The 24,718-nt window shown below is 49.5% G+C and overlaps 1 protein-coding gene across 2 annotated transcripts in view; it reads left to right on the top strand.

Moving 5' to 3' along the window:
• Nucleotides 1-24,718, top strand: part of Stab2 (stabilin 2) — a 138,787-nt gene that overhangs the window by 105,225 nt on the left and 8,844 nt on the right. The window contains exons 48-63 of one of the 2 annotated variants that reach the window (XM_038314950.1): nucleotides 642-788; nucleotides 1,345-1,482; nucleotides 2,556-2,612; nucleotides 3,553-3,729; nucleotides 4,995-5,084; nucleotides 5,451-5,597; nucleotides 7,757-7,813; nucleotides 9,382-9,511; nucleotides 13,172-13,321; nucleotides 14,151-14,255; nucleotides 15,680-15,787; nucleotides 16,964-17,157; nucleotides 18,101-18,242; nucleotides 21,118-21,251; nucleotides 23,643-23,808; nucleotides 23,913-24,019. In XM_038314950.1, the coding sequence (XP_038170878.1) occupies nucleotides 642-788; nucleotides 1,345-1,482; nucleotides 2,556-2,612; nucleotides 3,553-3,729; nucleotides 4,995-5,084; nucleotides 5,451-5,597; nucleotides 7,757-7,813; nucleotides 9,382-9,511; nucleotides 13,172-13,321; nucleotides 14,151-14,255; nucleotides 15,680-15,787; nucleotides 16,964-17,157; nucleotides 18,101-18,242; nucleotides 21,118-21,251; nucleotides 23,643-23,808; nucleotides 23,913-24,019 (2,049 nt within the window). Of the gene's footprint in view, nucleotides 1-641; nucleotides 789-1,344; nucleotides 1,483-2,552; nucleotides 2,613-3,552; nucleotides 3,730-4,994; nucleotides 5,085-5,450; nucleotides 5,598-7,756; nucleotides 7,814-9,381; nucleotides 9,512-13,171; nucleotides 13,322-14,150; nucleotides 14,256-15,679; nucleotides 15,788-16,963; nucleotides 17,158-18,100; nucleotides 18,243-21,117; nucleotides 21,252-23,642; nucleotides 23,809-23,912; nucleotides 24,020-24,718 lie in introns of both variants that reach the window. The other variant, XM_038314949.1, reaches the window with a different exon arrangement.

The following is a 24,718-nucleotide window of genomic DNA, read 5'->3' as shown; positions in this document are numbered from 1 at the left end:
CTGCACACGCTGCCCCTCTCTCTATACATAGATTTTTAGGTATCAGAAAATCAAAGGCACGGGGATAATGTTTAAATCAATTTGACCTTTGGTTATTTTAACTTAAGGCCTCAAAGGAGTAAGACAAAGTTTTGTGAGGTTGTTGATGTTGACGGGGTTTCTCTGTGTAGCCCTGGCTGTCCTGGAACTCACTCTGTAGACCAGGCTGGCCTCAATCCACCTGCCTCTGCCTCCCGAGTGCTGGAATCCAAGGTGGGCACCACCACTGCCTGGAGTCCTGTGAGCTTTTTATTACAGCAACTTCATAATTGTACTCGTTGTGTTTTGAATCCAAATAGAAATGTGCCACAGCCTCTCCAACCCTGAAGACTAACCCTGCCTCCTCTCTAGGAGGGCAACCCCTATGGTCTCTCCTAGCATATTTCCCAAGAAAATTATTTTCTGTGGAACATGGTAGGACACTGGTGTCCAACGAGCAGTGCTGTGACTGACAGCTGGCTCAGAGGCCCCTCCCACCTACAGTTCTCACCCCCTTACCTAACTCGACACTAGCTCCTCAGAGTGTGGGAAACAGGAGAGCAGAAAGAAGGTTCTAGCAGCAGGCTCCCTCCTCTGGCCAACCTCCCTGGCCTCTTTTCCAGATTAAAGACTGGGATGCGCAGGGCCTCATGTCCCAGGTTCTCCGGTACCACGTGGTTGCCTGCCAACAGCTGCTGCTGGAAAACCTCAAAGTGACCACGAGCGCCGTGACCCTCCAAGGCGAGCCGATCGCCATCTCTGTCTCTCAGGTAAGAGCAGCCACTTCAGGAAGGTGCTGTCCTCGTCCTCCCAAGTGACAGCAGCAGCGGTAAGAGCCAACTGCCGAGTGATTCCTGCGCAGGGCAATGCTGAGCAGCCCCGTGACGTGAATAGCATCATTGTCCCCGATTTCCAAATACGGAACCTGAGCTCAGAAAGGTTAAGTAGCTTGTTCAAAGTCACATAGCAAAAAGACAGTTGAACTGGAATTCGGACTCAGGGGCAAGGCAGCTCCAGACAGCACAGATGCAGTGGAGGATGGGTGACTCCAAGACACGCTGGTGTGGGCTGTGTATTCTGTGAGCTTTCAGAACTCTGTTGAAATGAGCAGCTAGCCAGGTTGGCTGGCTATACGCTATCCACTGTTACCCTCGCGGGTAAAGACTGCAGCCTTGCCTCCATTGTCCTTCTAGGACCGTAATAAATACGTGCTTACGTGGCGTGGACCATCAGGCTCTGCCCCTGATGACGAGCGCTGGCTCTGCGGGGAAGGAGTCTGTGCAGGCTCTCTGTGCTCATGACTTTGCTGTTTCCGCTGATCTTCAGGGTACCGTGTTCATAAACAAGGCGAAGGTCCTGTCTGGTGACATGATCAGCACCAATGGTGTCATCCACATCATAGACAGACTGCTGTCTCCCCAGAACTTGCTCGTCACCCCCAAAGATGCTTCAGGCAGGGTTCTGGTAGGTACCCCACCATCACCCTCCAGCAGGTGATGCCAGTGTTGTCAGCTCAGCTCTGGTTGAAGGCATCACTTGGGAGCACCGTCGTCCATAGGTGGATTCTAGCTGGGGGCAGTGGTGTGTGCCACAGTCCCAGCTACTCGGCAGCTTTGAGTAGGAGGGCCGTTTGAGCCCAGGAGTTCCATGCCAGCCTTGACAATGTAGTAAAACCCTATCTCCTGACAATGTTTTTAAAAAATAATTCACTTTATGTTTCCTTTAGTGTCCACAGGGAAAATGGTCTTATATAGACTTGGAGAAGGAAAGGGGAGAAATGGGAGGGGAAAGAGGGAAGGGAATGTGTGGATAATTAGATATCCCTAAAGCTAAGCCTGGCATAAAACTTCTTGGTGGACAGAAAGAACAATTTTAACTATTTGTTCATTTATTTGCTTCTTTCTTTTTTTTTTTTTTTTTGGTACTAAGGAATTGAACCTAGGGTTTTTACTTGGTAGGCAAATGCCTTCTCCCTGAAGTACAAAATCATCCTTTTTTCATTTTTTATTTTGAGACAAGGTCTTATTAATTTGGTTAGGCTAGTCTTAAACTCACGGTGCCTGTGGGCTTCTAGCTGCAAGAGAGTCTGGAAAATGTTGTATCCAGCTTTCCAGCCTCTGCAGTGCCGAAAAGCATGGGCAGGAGAAAGCCACTGTGGTTGCTAATAAGCCAGTGGAGAGCCCGGCCCTGCTGTGACCACTGGTGTATGCAGTTGGGTTCTTACAGCACTTGGTAAACTGTCCAAAGTGAGCATGTCCATCCTACAGATGTGTCCCAAGGTAGCCGTAAGCGTGGCCCTTCACGAAATAACAAACTTCCTTAGGATATTAGATTGGTTTTTGTATCTCTGTCTCCTGAGTAAGAGTGCTACCTCAAGAAGGCCCCCCTCCTCCAGTCATAGAAGATGTGGTGTCCAGTTTTCCCTGCACGGTTCTCAAGGATGGACTTTGTAGACAGCGATGTCATGTCACAAAGTCAAACGGTTGGGCACACTTGGAAGATGAGAGGTTTTATTTCCTTCCTTATCTTTGCAGCAGAATCTTACTACAGTGGCAGTGAACCATAGCTACACCAGATTCAGCAAGTTAATACAGGTAAACTCTGAGGGGAAGAGCACTTGGGGACAGCCCGCCTGAAACCCTGGTTTGTTAGGTCTGCTTGTGTTTATATCTGCAAGAGGCGCTCCATACTGACCAGTCCCCAAAGAGCTCCAAGAACCTTGGTTCCCCACAAAGCACAGTCCATAATCTCTACATTAGGTCCTCAATTCCCCAAAAGAGCTGAGTGTCAGATTCTCTAGGGAGCTGGTTAGAAGTGGGGGTTCAACTTGTTCAAAATGAAAAACCCAATGATTTTTTTTTGTATTATGGAAGGAAAGAACCAGCTCCTCCTATGAGTGGCCCTCTGACCTCCGCACGTACCTTCCAGGAAATAAATAAATGTAGTATTTTTTAAATGAGACTATCCAAGAATGTTGCAACTGAGTAATCCTTGTCCTCCTGGCCACCCCCAGAACTACAGTCGCCCTCTACCTGTTCAGCAGGGTCTGGTTGGACAGTTTTAGAGCAAACTATCCAACCTGTCAAGGGCTCGACAGAGGTCATAAAGCCTACTTCACAGGGGAAAATTAGTATATGTGATGTTCCCATACCACATAAGGCTCTCAAAATGATTTCTCCTGTTCATCTTGACATTTCTTTGGGATAAATTTTATCTCAAAATGATATAGGCAAACGTACATGTCTCGATATTGTATAGGATTTTTAATGAAATGTGAGAAAAATAAAAACTAGTCTTGAGAAGTTAAAATATTTGGACAGAAGTAGTATCAAAAATAAGATAGTCATTGAAGTTTACTTTCCTACTAACAGAAACTTAGAGCTGACTCCCTGGGTTGCTTTTTAAGGAAATGGGGTTCAGAGTGGCTGGGGTGCAGCGCTCTAGCTCCTGGCTGTGTTACTCTGACAAGCCGCGGTCCAGGCCATGAAGAGACACAGCACGTGCACTATAAGGAATACGGCATCTCTGTTTCAGGACTCGGGCTTGCTGAGCGTCATCACTGACCCCATCCACACCCCAGTCACCCTCTTCTGGCCCACGGACAAAGCCCTCCAAGCCCTACCCCCAGAGCAGCGGGACTTCCTGTTCGATCAAGACAACAAGGACAAGCTGAAGGAGTACCTGAAGTTCCACGTGATCCGGGACTCCAAGGTAGTTTCTTAAATGTCCCAGGAGAGATACAGTCACGCAGCCTCGCAGGGAGCCCCACGGCTGCAGGTCCTCCATGGGGAGGAGGAATCTTCAGCTCCGCTGCCCTCTTTAATGGTGTGCTCTCTTCACATGTCGGAATGGCTGCTGACAAAGGTCCCCCCGAGCTTCTCCAGGTGTTCTGCCACTCCTGATTCCAACATCCCTAAACAGACAGCTGGCTCATCCTAATGTTATCAGCTGTCAGCCCTGTGAACTAGTCAGCTGTCCTGGAGAAGCCAGATCGTGTAGGGACATGGCAGTCACTGCATCCTCAGTGAGGACTCTTGTTACTCTGAGATGAAGCCATCCACTCCCTGACTTCAGTTCCCTCAGTGTCCAGGTGACTTCCTGGGTCTGCATAACGAATTGCCACAGGCTAGACGCTCTGGAACTGCAGAAGTTCCTTCCCTCCCAGCAGTGGAGGCTAGACCTCTGCCATCAGCTTATTCTAGGGGTTCTGAAGGAAAGACTGTACCCTGAGTCTCCCACGGCTGCTGGTGTTTCCTGGCAATCTCTGGCTTCCCTTAGCTTGCGGGTACATCCATGCAATTTGCCCCCATCTCCCCACAGCCACTTTCCCTGTGTCCCAGTGCTCCCACCCCCTGATGTTCTCTTCTAACGAGGACATCATTTGTATTAAGGGCCCACCCGACTCCAGGGTAATTTCATCTTGCCTAACTATTAACTGTATTTGCAGAGACCTTGCTTCCAAATAAAGTCACATTCTAAGGTTCTTGGGGTCAAGATTTTATATCATTTTGATATTTTGTATTTTCTTGAAACAGGGTCTCACTAGGTAGTCCTGGCTAGCTTGGAACACACTGAATAGACAAGACTATGCTAGAGTTGAACTAGAGATCTGCCTGCCTCTGCCTCCTGAATGTTGGGATTAAAAGTGTGTGCTACCATGGCTAACTCATATAACTTTGAAAGGAGCACATTTCAGGACAAAAAGATGCCCTGAACCATTTCCCGGCTAACTCCACTCATCCTTTCCTTGGCTCCATGTGTCTGGATCACCTCTTCCAGGCTGCCCAAGCACAGATGCCCTCTCACGAGAAGGCACTTCCACCTCTAGGAAGCCAGAGTTGCCCTAACCTCTGACTGCATGCACTGCGCTTCAGCGGAGTTGTAACAACAGGAAATCTTCCCCTGGAACTTGGTTCGCTTGCCAGGCTCCCTTCAGTCCCAGTGCAGGTGTTAACATGGCTGCCTCTCTCCCTCAGGCTTTGGCTTCAGACCTGCCCAGGTCTGCCTCCTGGAAGACACTGCAAGGTTCAGAGCTGAGTGTAACGTGTGGAACTGGCCGTGACGTCGTAAGTGTCATGGGATGGGGGTATCAGGGGGCATGAAAGCTGTTCTCCAACCGTTCCCATTTTGAGAGGCATTTGGGTGTCTCGGGGTGTGTTTAGGGAGGTTGGGTTTTGTCAGCAAGCTCCTTTTCGCCCACTGTCTTTAGGGGTGGCTATGAAACACCTGGTTCACCCTGGCATTCCAGCCCCTCGTGACAGGTGCAGGAAACCCCCTGCATGTTTGCTTATTTATTTTAGTTCTTTCTGAGCCTTACAGGAGCTGGGCCACATTCTACACTGTGGGAAGAAGAGAAGTTTGAAGGGATTGTTGATCGATCTCTCTCTCTCTCTCTCTCTCTCTCTCTCTCTCTCTCTCTCTCTCTCTCTCAGGGCGAGCTCTTTCTAAACGGACAACAGTGCAGGATCATCCAGCGAGGACTCTTGTTTGACCTGGGCGTGGCCTATGGCATCGACTGCCTGCTAACAAATCCCACCCTGGGGGGCCGGTGTGATACTTTCACTACCTTTAATATCTCGGTCAGTCCTAAAGTTACCAAAATCGGGAAAGAACCTTGGGCCAGAGACCAGCCCTGGGGATCCTATGTGGCTCTAAGGAGGGGAGGGGCCATGATGAGACCAGGTCCCAAAACACCCAAGGGCCAATTGGTGACATTCTTCAATGCCACCAAGAATCAGCCAGCATCTGCTCAGCCAGTTTCTGGCCCTGAATATTCTTGCTTCCCTTCACAGCATCCACCCATGATGGCTTCATCACTAAGGAGACAGTGCTGGGATGCCAGACGTTAGCCTTCTAGTGTAGCATTCGTTTTCAGACACATCCATCACTTATTCGTTCAGGATACATCTTTCTAAATTCCTGCCAGGTTACGTCATACTTGGCAATTAACCAACATGGTTCAGTCTGATATATAATACGGGCCCTGTACACCTCCATTGACCAACATGGTTCAGTCTTAATATATAATATGGGTCCTCTATACCTCCATTAACGAGCATGGTTCAGTCTGATATATAATACAGGCCCTGTACACCTCCATTAACCAACATTGTAGTGAGGAGCAGATGGGCTGCGTTCCTGCCGCCCGGCACCCACACGGCTAGCTTTATACCTGAAATAACAACACACAAACTATATTCATTTAAACACTGCCTGGCCCATTAGTTTCAGCCTCTTACTCACATCTAAGGGCAGGCCTATTAAATGGGCCAAGGCAGTTTCTGTATTAAGGAATGAAATCAACACAAACAGAAGACTCTCCCACATCACAACATGGCTCAGCCTGATATATAATATGGGCCCCGTACACCTGCAGCGCTGAATGAGCCCGTGTCGTGGGCCCTCCACCACACAACATGCGTTTGCCTTCACTCATCCAGCCAGTGCCCCTGGGTGAATCTGGCTCTGAGCTGCTGTGTGGGGTACTGAGAGTAGTCACTACCAACTCCCCTACAGACTTGGAAACAGGCAACGTGACTCCACAGCAGGGCTGTCACTGCTCAGTGCCAGTGTCTGGCATCGCTTAGACAATTTAGTAAATGCCCCACAATTTTAGGATCCCAGCCTAAAAAGGAGATGAACAAAGTTTTACTTCCTGTTTTAGGAGCTGTGACCGTCTTAACTCCTCAAGTGTGTCCGTACTGTCTTCCAGCTAATTAGTTTCTTTTGCCAAATCCCCAAAGATCAAATGGCAGCAAGTATTGTCCCTGAGCTACACCTTATATAAAAAAAGTTCAGAATGTATCAGTGATTGGTCAAAGGTCTCACTACTGACTTAAAATGCAGTTCCCTGCGCCCCCCACCCCCACTGCAGTCTGCCCACACCGTACTGCCTGGCCCAGCTCTGTATGTCAGTGGACCCCTTTCAAACGGGCATCTAAGACAGACCTCCAGAATTCTCCAGGGCTAAGTGAAGTGTGTGCCTTTGTATAATCCTATTGTAGTGTAGTGAGGAGCAGTGGGCTGTGCTCCCGCCGCCCTGCTCCCGGCCGCCTGGCTGGCTTATGCCCCGAAATAACAACACACAAATTGTATTCTTTTAAACACTGACTGGCCCATTAGTTTCAGCCTCTTACTCACATCTTGACTAACCCATATCTAATAATCTATGTAACACCACAAGTGGTATCTTACCGGGAAAGATTCAGCATGTCTGACCTGGTGGCTGGCTCCATCGCATCTGTCTCACTTAGGAGAGGCGTGGCCTCAGACTGAGCCATCTACCTCACTTCCTTCTTCCTGTTCTGTCGACTCCACCCACCTAAGGGCCGGCCAATCAAATGGACCAGGCAGTTTCTTTATTAATTAACCAATGAAATCATCAGATAGATAGAAGACACACCTACATCATTGTAGCCATATCTTCATCAAGATGGTGTGTCTGTGTGTCTGTGTGTGTGTGTGCGCGCACATGTATTTATGTGCATCTGCAGTTGCATGTAAAAGCCAGCGGCCAGCCGTAGACTGCTCAGGAGTTATCCACCTTGTTTTTTGAGACCTGGCTGTATAAGTGATTCCTGGGACTTGAACTCAGGTCCTCCTGCTCGTGCAGCAGGCACTTTGCCAGCTAAGCTGTCTCCCTGGCCCCAGGTTAAGTTCTCACCCAGACGTCAGCCAGGCACATTTCCTCATGATCACCAATATCCTTGGTATTAAAGTTTCTCATCTTGCACACTAGGGGGACTGTGGGAGCTGTGTCTCTACTCCCAGATGCCCACCGTGGAGCAAACCAAAGGTAATTATGAATATGACGTCTGGAGGTCTGTGGGGATGTCCGTTCTCAGACAGGAACAGACTCATTCAGGGTGGTGTGGCCATAGACTGTGTGTCTCGTCTTCAGACCTCAGTCTTCTGGTGGGGGAGGTATGTGTGACGGGGTCTACGAGTGTGTTTCTGATGGTGCGAGGTAAGTGTTCTCTACCCAGGTAACCTGTAATTTCCCTGCCCATCTTTTAGGAACTCTCTTGAAAAATGGAATTACACATACTTAGAAGAGAGTAGAACATTATTGGAATTATAGAAATAGTGGGTATTGTAGCTGTTTGTGCTGGAGATGTGTGCAGGATGAGAGAATGAGTCTCCGAGAAAGAGGACACCCGGGCCCCAGCCACACAGAGAAGCAAAGCTAGGACTAAAGGCCAGAAAGCCACGTGGGGTAGCAGCTAAGAGCCTCAGTCTTGGAGTCCCTGGGCATGGGGCCAGGGAACAGATTCCAGTAATCCCTGCCAAATTACATAGCCTGCCGATATTGTCTCCATAGAACAAAGTGAACTGGCAAGTCCCTGTGTAGTCACTAGGAAAACACCAGTTTCAGGCAGAGGCACGGCTAAGCGGTTGCACAGAGTACGTGCTTGTGAAGCTGTCTTTATCACTTATTCTAGATCAGAGCTCGAGTTCAGTCCTCGCAAGCACACGCGATAGTCAAGGCCTCCCCACTAGCAAAGCACCTACAGAAACCTGTCTTCACAGCTGCAGAAAGGTGCAGTCAATACAGTACTTGCTTAAGAAGCTTGAGAACCTGAGTTCAAATCCCCAGCACTCACATAAAAGGTCAGAAGCATGAGCTGGTACCTGTAATCCCAGTACTAGGAGCTGGAGGCAGGAGGGTCCCCAGGACTCAGTGTACGGCCACTGAGTCAGTGAGCTCGAGCTTCAGTGAGAGACCCCATCTCAAAACTTAAGATGGAGGACAGAAAAGAGGAAGCCCACATCAGCCTCTTCCCTACACACATACATACACCATACATACATACATACACACATACACACATACACACATACACACATACACATACACACATCCCCCCACACACATGTCCCCCCACACACATGTCTCCCACACACATCACACACATACACATGTCACATGCAGACACACGTCACACATGCACACGCGCACATGTCCCCCCTATACACACATCACACACATACACACATCACACACATCACACGCACATGTCCCCCCTACACACACATCCCTCACACACATCACACACACATACACACATCACACGAAGACATACACAGAGTGAATCTCACTCCCTCCTTGAAGATTTGTTGATACGAATCTGCTCTCCACGTCATCTCCAAGCAATCATTCCATTTTCAAACAGCTCAAGGGTGAGAAATTCTGTTCAGGGCCCCTATTCTGCCCCCCTCACTACACTCTTGGCCTGCCTTGAAAATCCCACTTTCAGCCTAGGTAGTGCCAAGATCCTCCCCACAGGGGGCGCTAGACCCCAAGAGCCCAGCCCCGGTGGGGAGGGGCGTAAGGCCTCCACTGCACCTCTCCTCTCCCTCTAGGGCGTGAAGCAGAAGTGTCTCTACAACCCACTGCCTTTCGGGAGGAACTTGGAAGGCTGCCGGCAGCTGTGCACCCTGGTCATCCGGCTCCCCAGGTGCTGCAAGGGTTACTTCCTGCCACACTGTCAGGGTGAGAGCACCCCTTCTCCTTGCCATTCTAAAGGGGCACGGGCAGGCTGTGCTTTTAAAGGTGCCAGGTTCTAAGGAGGGTGGGGAAACACCACCCTCACACTTCCCAGGCCCACCCCTCTCCCTCCGTCTCCGTATTTTGTATTTTACTGGGATCCTACTGCACATCCACTTTAATGACTAAAACCAAACTTCAGCTGAGTCTGACAGCACAGCCTGGAATCCCAGCTGGTCAGGAGCCTGAAGCAGGGGGCCACAAGTCCAGGGCCAGCCTGAACGACAGAGTCCATGCAAGGACAGCCCGAGCAACCTACACCCTGTCTCAAAATAAAAAAGGCAGCTTGGGAAGCAGATTCCTAGTAGAGCATATGCCAGCATGTATAAGGCTGAATTTCCAGTACTGCAGAAATGATAATAAATAAATAAATAAATGATAATGGCAATAAAATTAGAATACTGACATTTCCCCTGGTGGTTTAAAATGCATGCCATATTATCTGTTGCTGGTTTCTATGCAATGTCCTTATGTTGGGAAGAATGTCTGTAGAAGGCCTTTGACATGATCCTATCTTTGAACAGTGATGTACTAACAGGGATTCGTGGGTCATGATCTCCTCTAAGTCCGCAGTTACAGGGTGTCTCCTTGTCAAAGGGAGTTTGTTCTCAACTTGATAGAACTTCTAGTGACGAATCCATCAGCAGCAATGCTTAATGAGGCCCACAAGGCTCACCCCACCTGCTGGACTTTGCTCTAGGTAGGCACACGGTTAAAGGCTCACTTGTACCAGAGTCTCCATAGCGATCCTGATGCCAGCCCCTTTAATGGATGAGAAGTAGGAGCTCAGGAATTAAGTAAGCCCAAGGACCCAGACTCCAGAAGCCGTGATGTTCTTCCTGCCATGTGTACCCCACTCATGCTCTAGACTGTAGACATCCTATAGACACTATAGGAATGAGCTGGGCTGAATCCAGCCACCCGGCTCCCAGCCTGGATCTCTGAGATGTAAAGCACTACTAAAAGACCTTTAGGCCCTGGGCGGTGGTGGTGCATGCCTTTAATCCCAGCACTCAGGAGGCAGAGGCAGGCAGATCTCTGTAAGTTCAAGACTAGCCTGGTCTACAGAGCGAGTTCAAGGACAGCCAGGGCTATACAGAGAAATCCTCTCTGGAGAAACAAACAAACAAACAAAAAAGACAGTTACTGCTTTGGAAAAGGACTGGGTTCCTTTTCCAACATACTGTTGGGAGAAGGGTCGCTTATTCATCCCGGCCTCCCAGCCACGAAATAACCACACAGAAAACCATATTATTTGCTGTACTGTTTGACCAATAGCTTAAGTGTATTTCTGGCTAAACTCGTATCCTAAACTAACCCATCTCCATTATTCTGTATATCACCATGTGGCTGTGGCTTTACCTGCTAAAGTTCCCAACGTCTGTCTCTGTGGCTCCATGGCTTCTCTCTGACTCTGTCTCCTTTCTCCCGGCATGCCATTTAGTTCCCCCCCCCCCACCTAAGTTATGCCCTATCAACAGGCCAAAGCAGTTTCTTTATTCATTCACCAATAAAAGCAACACACAGACAGAAGGACCTCCCACACGACCATATACATCAGGCATCTTACAACTGCCTGTAACTACAGGTCCAAGGGATCCAGCATCATTTTCTGGCTTCCTCAAGTCTTTGCATGCTGTGGTATATATAAACAAACGTATACACATAAATAAAAATAAATAATATATTTTTTAAAGATCATTAGAAAATTTAAATCTGCTTTCCCTGAAAAATTTTAAGACTCTCAGATGTCAGAGCTGCAGCTCAATTGGTAGAATTCTCTTTTTTCTTTTTTTTAATTGATTTTATTGAGCTATACATATTTCTCTGCTCCCCTCCATCTTCTCCTCTCCCCTTCAACCCTCTCCCATGGACCCCATACTCCCAATTTACTCAGGAGATCTTCTCTTTTTTTACGTTCCATGTAGATTACATCCATGTATGTCTCTCTTAGGGTCCTCATTGTTGTCTAAGTTCTCTGGGATTATGATTTGTGGGCTAGTTTTCTTTACTTTATGTCTAAAAGTCACTTACGAGTGAATACATATGATTTTTGTCTTTCTGGGTCTGGATTACCTCACTCAATATGATGTTTTCTAGCTCCATTTGCCTACAAATTTCAAGACAACATTATTTTTTCTGCTGTGTAGTACTCCATTGTGTAAATGTATCACATTTTCCTTATCCATTCTTTGGTTGAGGGGCATTTAGGTTGTTTCCAGGTTCTGGCTATGACAAACAATGCTGCTATGAACATAGTTGAGCACATGTCCTTGTGGCACGATTGAGCATCCTTTGGGTATATACCCAAAAATGGTATTCCTGGGTCTTGAGGAAGGTTGTTTCCTAATTTTCTAAGAAATCACCATACTGATATCCAAAGAGTCTGTGCCAATTTGTATTCCTACCAGCAGTGCAGGAGTATTCCCTTTTCCCCACAACCTCTCCAGCATAAGTTGTCACCAGTGTTTTTGATCTTGGCCATTCTTACAGGTGTAAGATGGAATGTCAGAGTTGTTTTAATTTGCATTTCTCTGATGACTAAGGATGTTGAGCATTTCCTTAAGTGTCGTTCAGCCATTTTAGATTCCTCTATTGAGAGTTTTCTGTTTAGGTTTGTACTCCATTTTTTATTGGATTATTTGTTCTTATCTTCCACTTGTTTGGTTAGAGTTACTCTGACATATTTTATGCTATTTGTGGTTATTGTGAAGGGTGATATTTCTCTGATTTCTATCTCAGCCCATTTATCATCTGTGTAAAGGAGGGCTACTGATTTTTTTTTTAGTTAATCTTGTATCCTGCTACATTACTGAAAGTGTTTATGAGTTGTAGAAGTTCCTTGGTAGAATTTTGGGGGTCACTTATGTAAACTATCATATCATCAGCAAATAGTGAGAGTTTGACTTCTTTTTTTCCAATTTGTATCCCCTTGATCTCTTTTTGTTGTCTTATTGCTCTAGCTAGGACCACAAGAACTATATTGAATAGATATGGAGAGACTGGACAACCTTGTCTTGTTCCTAATTTTAGTGGAATCGTTATGAGTTTCTCTCCATTTAGTGTGATGTTGGCTGTTGGCTGTTGGCTTCCTGTATATTGCCTTTATTATGTTTAGGTATATTCCTTGTATCCCTGCTCTCTCCAAGACCTTTACCATGAAGGGCTGTTGTATTTTGTTGAAAGCTTTTCCAGCATCTAATGAGATGATCGTGTGTTTTCTTATTTTCAGTTTGTGTATATGGTGGATTATGTTGCCATCTGACCCTCTCAGAAATGACGTGGTATAGGGCAAGCTAGAAGGTATCACTGTCATCGGCACCGTCACCACCATCATTCAGAGTGACAAAACATTAAGGCTCTGATGGGTTCATGACTTGGCCCAGATCTACTCAAAGCCAGGTCTCCTGACTCCCATTACAGCATGCCGTTCAGCCCATGACCGTGCCAAGGCAGAATCACATCAGACACATGAGACTCGGGTCCCAGATGCCAGTGCCTGCCCTGTGTGTGCACTGAGATGTCAGAACCGACCGTGTGTTAACGGCAGTGCTGCACTGCCCTGGACCGGGAGACTGTGGTCACCACTGTCTCATTTTCTTCCAGCCTGCCCTGGAGGACCGGATACACCGTGTAATAACCGGGGTGTCTGCCGTGATCTGTACTCGACCGCAGGACAGTGCCAGTGCAACACCGGTTTCAACGGGACAGCCTGCGAGCTGTGCTGGCCGGGGAGATTTGGGCCAGACTGCCAGCGTATGTGGCCACTCGCCTGTATTAGCCTCTCTGTAGCTGTATGTTCCCCATCCTCATCCGTGACTTTCCCTTTCCCCCATCCACCTGTTCTGTGTGCTTTTTCCCTCCTTGTAGGTAGTCCTAGTATGCATCCCCAGCGGGCCTGGCCCACGAGAAAGAGTAAGAGTAGGTGGGGAAAGGGAAGGGCAGGAGGAGACAAAGCCTGAGAGTCACCCGGAGCCAGGGCACACGGGAAACTCTAGACCAGAGGACATGACTCAGCGACTGTTCTAAGTGTGACAGGCCACGCGGCCAGTGAGAGGCTGGAACCCGAGAACTGTTGGGAACAGATGGGCTCCAACTGCCCTGTGGAGTATACGCTGTAGGGGAGCAAGTGCAGAGACAGGGCCACCTCTGGGGAGGCTGACGCAGCTGCAGCCCCGGAGGACTTGGGCTGGCACAGCCATACTAAGGTGGTAAGCAGAATTGGCGCGTGGTTTCAAATTTTCTCCTTAAATAGATAAGCAAGAAGCCCCCAATGAAGCTGTCACTTCCATCTGTTCTGTGATGTGCCCATGGCACTCTGCTTCTGTGACGACAGCATTTGGGACATTTGTTATCCCACATTCGGGAGCTGTTTAGGCCTCTGTAAGGCCTTATCTGCTGTGACTTCCCTGTGCTCCCATTGCGTAGCAGAGCCTGGCCTGTGGGTCTGTTATTTTTGGAATTGGGGGAAACAGTGTCTATGGTAGAGGATGCACACTGACTTCGCCCAGAGGCAGGAAGGCAGTGGGGCTGAGCAGACATTGCTGCAGGTCACTAACGCCAGACACTCTGGTTTCTCTTACAGCCTGTGGCTGCTCAGAGCACGGACAGTGTGACGAGGGAATCGCCGGCTCTGGACAGTGCTTCTGTGAAGCAGGGTGGACAGGCCGCTTCTGTGACACTCTCACAGGTCTGCTGAGGGAGTGGCCAGCCACGCGCAGCCCCTGGCTACAGGGGACCCTCTTGAGGGAGTGCAAGTGAGGTTGGAACTGAGTGGTAGCTGAGAAAATGCCAGTGTGGGTGCTTCCACTTCACCTGTGGGTGCTCCCACTTCACCTGTGGGTGCTCCCCTTTACCCGTGGGTGCTCCCCTTCACCCGTGGTGCTCCCCCTTTACCCGTGGGTGCTCCCCCTTCACCTGTGGGTGCTCCCACTTCACCTGTGGGTGCTCCCCCCTTTACCCGTGGGTGTTCCCCTTCTACCTGTGGGTGCTCCCCTTCACCTGTGAGTGCTCCCCTTTACCCGTGGGTGCTCCCCTTCACCCGTGGGTGCTCCCCCTTCTACCTGTGGGTGCTCCCACTTCACCCGCAGGTGTTCCCACTTCACTGTAAACAGTGGTTTTAACTGTGGGCTGGAGCTGGGGAGGTTGCTGGTTCAGAAAATACTTAGTGAAAAGATTTTACTCCAATCTAAAAGCCATGCAGAGAGAACGGCTCATTATGGTGGAACTCAGCCAAGTGAGTGGTGACAGAAATCAAGTGGTCTCAGGACAGCTCAGTCTTTGGACTCCTGAGACCAGGACATGGGCCCTGATTCCCCTACTTGCTGCGTGAATGGCGTTGGACAGCCCGCCCTCACCTTGCTCGAACATACATACTGTGCCCTGTGCAAGGGAAGGGTGCCGGGTGACTCTTAAGCTCCTGTGTTTGTGTCACCACATCAAATGCAGTCACTTCCATCAGCATGTGGTCATCGTCACCATCACCATAATCTTGATCCATGTTTTTTTGTTTTAAGAAACTGAAGCCTCTATGTTCTGAAAGGCCTAAGATGTGAAGGCCAAGTTATTCTGCCTAAATGAATGACCTTTCCTCCTCCCCGGAGTCTTGCGAGGGCTTCAGCAGCTCCAACAGTATGGCCAACTGTGCTTCCAACCCTGCCCACTCTGTCGCTCAGCTTCAGGATGCCTCTGCGCACCACAGCCCCATCTGATCGCCACTGTGCCACACGTCTCCCCCGGCTCAGTGGTGCCCTTGGAAATTTCTGTTCCAATTTAACCTTCTCTGGCAGCCCAAGTTCTTAGGGCAAAAGAGTCTATTGCGCAGGTTCATCCCTGCTTGCAAGTTTGGAGGATTAAAGTTCAAATAGTTGCCTCTAAGGCAACCTGTGCATTATAATCTGAACTGCTCGGTAGACGTAGCTCAGAATCTCCAGGGTAGGCGGGTCCTCAGCTAATCATCCCTGTCTTTCCACCATTTATGAAATGTCTGAAAAGACCATGAAAAAACCATGAAAAAAAAAAGAAATGTCTGAAAAGAGCCCCGGGAAAACTGCATAGGGGAAGCTGATGCTGTACAATGGGGTGCAGGGTGAAGGGCGGCCTCTTTCTTTGCAGTTGTGTTTCCAGTCTGCATACCTCCTTGTTCTGTGCATGCCACATGTATGGAGAACAACACATGTGTGTGTAACCTGAATTATGAAGGTGACGGAATCACGTGCACAGGTGAGTCCTCTTTGCTTCCCTGGGGCCAGCAGCCAGCACAGGAGGGGAGCGGAGTGTGACCACTGCTGGGCTCTGTCGCCTCTTCTCCTGCCTGCTGGGGCCCCTGCAACAACACCTGTCCTCTTTAGGACTTGGTGTCATCAATAATTTGCTCACAGTAGCCCTGCCTACCTCCCAAGCCATGGTTTTAAAATTTTAAATTGCTTAGCAAAACAAGGTATCCTGTCTTTTATAGTATTTTTCTAACTCAAAAAGTAGTCGGTCTTGCTTTAGAATTTCAGAAACTGATTACAGCATTAGGATGAAAGAGTTAAGACTGGAGACCGCGTATCCTCTGGAGACCGCGTATCCTCTGGCCCCAGTTGTCTCTCAGTGAGAATGGACCCGGAGCCTTTCAGTGCTAGGCAAGCATGCTGCAGCCAAGTCATACCAGCACCCGAGTGTCACCCCACAGTGGCCAGGAGTGTGCTGCGCACACACACATATGCACACATGCATGTGCACATGCACACACACCACACACACTGTCGGAGTCTGCTTTCTGCTGCCATGATAAACACTCTGACTAGAGACAACTTAGGTGGGAAAAGTTTATCTGGCTTACATTTTGAGCCACAGTCTATCACTGAGGGAAGGCAGGACAGGAGCTCAAGTGGGACAGAAGCAAAAGCCGTGGAGGAATGTTACCCCCTCACTGGCTTCTGCTAGTCGGCTCTCTCGTACAGCCCAGACTCACCTGCCTAGGGACGGCGGCACCGCCCATAGTGGGCCATGCTGGGCCTTCCTCTAGTCATCATCAATCCAGACGATCCCTTACAGACAGGCATGGGTCAGTCTGATCTGGATCTGAACAACCCGTCAACTGAGAACCCCTCAAATAACTCTAGGCTGTGTCAAGTTAGCCAGGACACGGACACACACACACACACACAAAAGAGGGTGAGGTAGGGAGGGAGGAGAGAGTTTTAGCATCAAAACCCCCAATGTATTCTGAAAATCTGTATCAAAGCTGTCCTATGAGAATGTGACAAGCCTGTCAAGAGTCTAAGGACAAGAGTCATATACCAGCTAGCAGAGAGCTCACAGAACAGGGAGACCAGAGACGCGCACACATGAGGTAAAGGCCTCTGACAGCACGGACAGTGGCACATGAAACCTCTACGCTTTCTCTTGCAGCTGTGGATTTCTGCAAACAGAACAACGGGGGCTGTGCAAAGGCTGCCAAGTGCTCTCAGCAGGGCACACGAGTCTCCTGCAGCTGCAAGAAGGGCTACCAGGGGGATGGCTATAGCTGCACTGAGGTAGACCCCTGTGCAGATGGCATCAACGGTGGATGCCACGAGCACGCCACCTGCAGGATGACTGGCCCAGTGAGTGAGTCGCACTTCCCCGGGGGACATCTGGGCCCTGGTGTCCTCAGCTACCTGACCTCTGCTACACTATGTTCCCACCTTGGTCTCTTTCTCGTAAAAGTCAGTGTTGGTGCAATTTTGTACCCTCAGCAGAAGAGGACATTAGCATCAAATTCGGTGAAATCCCTGTAAAGTCTGTTGTTTAGTTGATAGGACTGTACCAACATCACTCAGACGCTCACGTCAGGGAAGCTGATGGGCTATAGAGCAGAGGTTCTCAACCTGTGGGTCACAGTCCCTCTGCGGGTTACATTTCAGATGTCCTGCAAATCAATATTTACATTATGATTCATAACAACAGCAACATTAGTTGCAATGAAATAACCTTATGGTTGGGGTCACCACAACATGAGGAACTGGTGGCCTGTCTGCATTCCAGGAATATGTGCACAAGTAGAGAAAAGGGGTGGTACTTAGCGTCAGTACACAGCCCCGGCACAGCATGAGAAAGGCCACGAGCAGAGACAGGGCCTATGTGTTGGAATAATGGTCAAGAGTTGCTTCCTGCAGGGTGCTAGGGAGGGAGGGGCTCTCTGAGAAAGCAGCATTTATGCTAGGAATGATGACGGCCTTTGGTCATGAGCCTGCACAGAGCGAGACAGCCTTTATTCTTACTGGCACAGGGCCCAGCACATTGCCTTTGTGAACCGCTTCTGTGATGGATGGGTGTCCTCTCGTAGGTGGGATCCTGGGCTGGATGGGTGTCCTCTCGTAGGTGGGATCCTGGGCTGGATGGGTGTCCTCTCGTAGGTGGGATCCTGGGCTGGATGGGTGTCCTCTCGTAGGTGGGATCCTGGGCTGGATGGGTGTCCTCTCGTAGGTGGGATCCTAGGCTGGATGGGTGTCCTCTTGTACGTGGGACCCTGAGGGTTTTTCATCTGTTCTCCCCTCCTCTCCTCAGGGCAGGCACAAGTGTGAATGTAAGAGTCACTATGTGGGGGACGGAGTGGACTGTGAGCCTGAACAGCTACCACTGGACCGCTGCTTACAGGACAACGGACAGTGCCACCCAGATGCTAACTGTGCAGACCTCCACTTCCAGGGTCAGTGTGGCTGGGGCACTCGCCCAGTGCACCTTTCTCTTCGGGCTTGGGTGAGCAGTGTGTGCAGGGGACAAAAGAAAGATGAAATAAAGCAGAAACTAAAGAATCCGACACATTATCCAGACACCACCGCCTCCCTCCCCCCCTCGAGGCAGGAGAATCGACTCACAATTGGAACTTGAAGGCTAGAACTCAAGGGGCCCAAAGGCCCTTCCCAGTGCTTTCCCTTCCAATGATGCTTAGCACCCTCAGAACCATTGGCCGGCATCAAATCTGGGAGGCGCAGCTTAGGGTGGTCTATAACGAAGAGGCTGTCACTTGCAGCAACAACTTAACACTTACCAGCTGCTCGCTCCTCACACGGTGACCAGCATAGACCATATGCGCCTCTGAGGATGGCTCCAATGATGTAGAATAAACTCGCAGGTTAATAAAGCCCACAGCGGAAAGTAGAAAAGCCATAGTGCAGAGGCCCAGCGGCTAGGCCGTGTTGAAACCCGCAGGAAAATCACCAGAAGCCAGTTCAGAGCCAGAGAGAGCGGGACTTAAGGGATTTCAAAAGGGACCCAAACTACTGTGCCCTGTGTCCTAGCAGTATTGACTGGAGATCTCTGCACGGTTGGCTCGCCTTTACAGGCAAAGTAAACTTAAAGGGTTTTTGTTGGGGGTGGTTCTTGCATATCTCAATAGCAACTACGGATTTAACACTTGTCTCCACCAAACCCTGAGGTATGCCTCAAATCCCTCCTAGAGTAAGACAAAGGAGGTCTCTATATTCAGGGACATGGAAGTCATAGACTGTTCCTCCAAGAAGAGACCCAGCACAGTGGGGAAACTTAAATAAATGTAAGATAAGGGGGAAACATAGTAAAATGGAAGAAAAAATCTTACCCTATGTCCCTGTAGCTGTAATAAACTCAAGAATAGAAAGAATAAAGCTGAAAGCAGGGGCCCAGAAATCCTAGCTATTTGCACGCCCGTATCTACAGCAACAGCGTACAGAACAGCTAGAAGGTAGAAGGTAGAAGCAGCAAGAGTTTCTGTGGGTGGATAGCAAATGGAGCAGAGCTGTGCAAAGGGCAGCATCCACCAGAGCACACAACAAATTCTGATAGGTGCTACAATGGGGGTAACTAGCCTTGGCGCATTACATCGAGTGACACCATGCGACACAGAAAGACAGCCAGCCTGTGAGTCAGCTGTCTGAGAAACCTAAGCCAGGTAGATTCATGGGGGTGGGGAGAACAGAAGAGGGGCTCCCCCAGGAAGAGGGGGGACGGTGGGGAGCGGCTGTAGACAGCAGAAGAGGGGCTTCCCCAGGAAGAGGGGGGACGGTGGGGAACGGCTGTAGACAGCAGAAGAGGGGCTCCCCCAGGAAGAGGGGGGACGGTGGGGAGCGGCTGTAGACAGCAGAAGAGGGGCTCCCCCAGGAAGAGGGGGACGGTGGGGAGCGGCTGTTAGCAGAGACTTTGCTGGAATTACAGAAATGGACTGTGAGTGGGGATCAGAGTGATGTCTGCCCGACAGTGTACAGGTAAAAGTTGTACACTTAAAATTGTCAAGCCAGGCGGTGGTGGCGCACGCCTTTAGTCCCATCACCGTGGAGGCAGAGGCAGGCAGATCTCTGTGAGTTCAAGACCAGCCTGGTCTACAAGAGCTAGCTCCAGGACAGGTTCCAAAGTCACAGAGAAACCCTGTTTCGAAAAACCAAAAAAAAAAAAGCAAATTTTATGTTATACATGTATCACAATTTTTAAAACAGAGAGGGTGGGCATGATAATACATGCCTTTAATCCCAGCTTTCAGGAGGCAGAAGTAGATAGATTTCTGTGAGCTTGAGGTCAGCCTGATCTTTATAGAAACTTTCAGGTCAGGCAAGACTACATAATGAGACCCTGTCTCAAAAAAAGAAAAACAAAAAACAAAAAATCAACAACAACAGGAACAACCATAAAAAGAAAACCACATGTTTTTCAGACAGAGAAGAGGTCTGTCTGGGTGAGCTGAGAGATGTTCTCCAGACCTAGGGACTACAGACCCAGCAGACGCCGGCACTGGTCACACCTAGAGAAGGCAGGGGAGGCTGTGTGCTCCAGAAAACTAGCCAGTGAGGGGAGATGGGTGAGGGGAGACAGCCCAGGCGGTCGCCATTGTGCAGTGTGTGTGCAGTACCTGAAGAAGCCAGAAGAGGGCGTTGGGTCTCCTGGGACTGGAGTTACAAACAGTTGTGAGCTGCTGCGTGAACTACAATTCATAAAAACTCAGAGAAATTGGGGTTCAACCTGAAGGTCAGAAGGAAAAACACCAGCTAGTGGCTCTTACCTCTACCTGCCTCCAGGAATCTCAGAGAGACTGTGTCTGAAAGCTGTCTCCTCCCGTCTTATAATCCTCTCTTGGGCTGGAATTAAAGGTGTGCATCACTGGGATTAAAGGCATGCACTCCCCAGTTTCTATGGCAACTAGTGTGATTACTGGGATTAACGGTGTGTGTCACCACTGCCTGGTCTGTAAGGCTGATCAGGGCGGCTGTTTTACTCTCCGATCTTCAGGCAAGCTTTCTTTATTAAACTGCAGGTGGAGTGCCACCACAGCTGTGTGGGCACTGCTCTGAAAAGGTGGCCAGTGTTCTTAACTGCCAAGGCATCTCTCCAGCCCTGTTTATGTGATTAAAAAGAATAAATATTTCAGCTGACTTACCTCAACATAACTTGAAGGGGAAGTGGCTTCCCAGGGTACCCTGTGCTATAGTTGGGAGAAATGGCTTTCCAGAGCATCCTGAGCTACAGTTGGCATCTACCTTGAAGTCCTTCTAAGTCTTTTGTCTGGATCCCTGCCAGCCGAGTGGACTGACTGCGTAATCTCCCTCCTGTTCTAGACACGACCGTTGGGGTGTTCCATCTGCGCTCCCCACTGGGCCAGTACAAACTGACCTTTGACAAAGCCAAAGAGGCCTGTGCCAACGAAGCCGCATCCATGGCCACCTACAACCAGCTCTCCTATGCCCAGAAGGTGGGTCCCCAGCTAAGCAGATACTTCAGGCAGAGCCAGCAGGGAGGGTGTGCCGGGGAAAGCTGGGGTGGCTGACTCCTTGGAGGTCAGCACGGGAGTCTCTCGCAGCAATGGTGAGAGCCCATCATATCTAAAGTCAGGCATCTACCGTGTGTCCAATACTGTGTTGGGTGACGTGTTGGCATTCTTACCGCATCCCTGGAGTTGGTGTCCCTTCTGTTCACACATAGAGAAACTGGGACTCAGAAAGGTTAAATGTGACATCCAGTGTCACCCAGAGGTGGTCCATCCAGGAGGCAGAGTGAACTGCTCACACCATAGCTGGATGCCAGGAAGGCTAGTAACCACAGCCTAGGCAGGGCATCCTTGAGCCAACAAAGCCTTTAGGGTCCTGGGGAACTCGTCAAAGAAGGGCTGGGTCTGCAGGCTTCCACCCCAGCAGGAGGAACAGCACTCTGGTCAGGCTGCTCTCAGCCTCTAGCCCACGGAAGCTGCCTGTGGGTGATTCTCACAAGACACAGATGGAGGAAATGGCCAGAGGTCTGATCGTAGGTCCCTTCCTTCAGCCTCCATCACAACCAAAGCTGGCCACCTTTCTTCGTGTCTTCCTGAGGAACAAAGCCCTTGATGCCAGGATTTGGCTTCTGATGGGTCTGGATCTGTGTGTGTGTGTGTGTGTGTGTGTGTGTGTGTGTGTGTGTGTGTGTGTGTGTACAGGACTATGATAGTGTGGAATGCAGAAGGAGCTCAACTTTAGGTTACTGAGAGATCTAGGATAAACTGAGTGCATTTGAATCTCTGAAGAGCTGACTTTGAGCAACTTGTTTTGTTTTGCCTCAGTCATCTTTTTAAAATATTTTTTGAGAATTTAATACATAAATACCACATTTACATCATTTTCACCCTTTCCTCCCCACCAGAACTCTTCCCATGTTTCCCACACTCCTTCTCAATTTCATGACCTCTTCTTTAACACACACACACATGCACACATACACACACACATGCACACATACACACATGCGTGCACACACACGCGTGCACACTCTGCTGAGTCCATTTGTGTTGCTCCTATGTGTATTTGTTTAGAGACAACCATATGGGACTGGGAAACCTATCAGGGATCTCATCCCTGGAGAAAACCGATTCTTCCTCTCTCAGAAGCCATTGCCTGCCTGTGGCTCTTCACAGCGGGATGGGGCCTTGTGGAAATCTTTTCATTCCCATTATCGCGTTAACTGGTGTTACCGTCATGCGTGTCTCGTCTGGGCAGCCATATTGTTGTATGTTCCCTGTCGTACACAGAAGACTCTTCTCTCTCAGCAGGTGTGCTGCTCCTCCGGCTCCTTAGAGTCTCCTGCTACCCTTTCCACTCAGCCTCAGGTACAGGAGCCGTGTTGCAGATGCATCAGCTGATGCTGGGCACCCCGCAGTCACGCGCTGTCTGTGTCTTGACCAGTTGTAGATCTCTGTGATGGGCTCCATCTGTAAAAAGAAGCTCCTGTAGTCAGGGGCGAGAGCTGCACTTCTCTGTGAGCATAAGGACAAGCAGTTAGGAATTGCGCTGACTTAGGGGAATGGCATGGCACTCTCCTCTAGTGTGCACAGCCTCAGCAGCCACAGGTACCTAAGTTTGCAGCACCAGGCAGTGAATTCCCCCTAGCGAGCAGCTAAAGCCCAACTAGGCGGCTGTTGGCTACCTCCAAGACAGACGTGCATCTCTGCCCGGGAGAGACCTTGCCGTGCTAGTTGTTGGGTTTGTAAGCTTCGTAGCAGGGGGGACTGTTGGGCAGCTCCCATGGCGCCTTCAACACTGTAAGAGCTAGGCCTCAGGAAGGAGGCCTGCAGTAGATCCAGCTGGAGTCTTCCAAGTCCAAAGTGCAGAGTCTTCAGCAACAGGCTCAGCTGCGGGCTCTGGGAGACAGCCAAGAGTAACCACCACATTGTTTGGGAAGCCTTCTGGGCCCTACTGATGGTCACCTGGAAGAGGAATTTTTCCATGCTATGGTTCTGGGGGTGAACACTATCGCCCCCATTTGATAAGTGTTTTACAATTACAGCTACACGGGGTGATGACGGTGATGGTGGTGGTGGTAATGATTAGATTTCTGTAATCAGTTAAGAGTTTTGTCCATTTATAAGCAGAAGAATTTGACCTGGGGTGAATGGCTGGTCAGGTGAATTCCTTCTCAGGAGACTAGTGAGCATGAAAGGCCTGGAGACCTAGAGAGAATACCACGGTCACTCACCCAGTGGCTCGATGAACAAAAGTTTAGTGGCCTCCTGTATCCCAGGCAATGGTTTGCAGTCTGTGTAGGGTCAGAATTGCCCAGATGATTCCACAGCAAACAAGACCTCATAACTAACCCAGTCATTACCCCGTCTCTGCAGGCCAGCTATCACCTCTGCTCAGCCGGCTGGCTGGAGAGTGGGCGGGTTGCCTACCCCACGACCTACGCCTCTCAGAAGTGTGGCTCAAACGTTGTGGGGATAGTGGACTACGGAAACAGGCCCAACAGGAGTGAAATGTGGGATGTCTTCTGTTACCGGATGAAAGGTCATTGTCCCTGAGCACCTCCGCCTGGCCAGCCAGTCCCCAGGAGTGCAGGGTGGCCCAGGCCTCACCTCACTGGGCATGGCCCCTGTGCCTCTCCCTTACAGATGTGAACTGCACCTGCAAGGTGGGCTATGTGGGCGACGGCTTCTCGTGCAGTGGGAACATGCTGCAGGTCCTCATGTCCTTGTCCTCCCTCACGGACTTCCTGGCAGTACGTATCCTGCCTCTTTGGCTCCACTCCAGCAGGGAGGCTTGCCGCAAGCAGCCGATGATGACGTGAGACCTTGAGAGAAGCCAAAGCCCACAGTTGAGATTGAGAGCACAGGCCTCATGGGAGGAGGGGGGCACCATAGCAACCTCATGGGGTGGTTGTGACCTTTAAAGGAATTGATATTTTGACACTGTGAGCACATGAAAACCTCTGGGTTCATCAGTGCAACATGGGTGTTGCCTGTGTTTGCATCTTGCACAGTTTAAGAAACTGATCAAACAAAAAAAAATAGCATAACTCTTTTTTATACCTTGAGCACATATTCTGAACAAATGGACACAGTCTTGTCTTTCCACGGCATCAGAATTCGCTAACAGTGAATTCACAAGCGATGTCACCTTTATTGGCTGCAATTTACTATGCAATCCTCTGTGTCCTGGATAAGATGACCACTGGCAACCACAGGTTCTTTGATTCCACTATCGATTTACTCCCACTAACTCTCGGGCCACCTAGTATCCCTCACACAGTAACATACACACACACACACACACACACACACGCGCGCGCGCTAACTCTCGGGCCATCTGTTATACCTCACACAGTAACATACACACATACACCAGTGACAGAATGGCTATAAAAACGGTTAAAGAGGCCACACATTCATAGAGGCCATATGGAAGAGGACTGACTCAA

Source organism: Arvicola amphibius, chromosome 17, assembly GCF_903992535.2.
Source record: "Arvicola amphibius chromosome 17, mArvAmp1.2, whole genome shotgun sequence".
In the NCBI taxonomy this organism is placed as follows: Eukaryota; Metazoa; Chordata; class Mammalia; order Rodentia; family Cricetidae; genus Arvicola; species Arvicola amphibius.
Note: the sequence above shows the minus strand (reverse complement) of the source record. Positions and strands in the feature narration are given on the sequence as shown.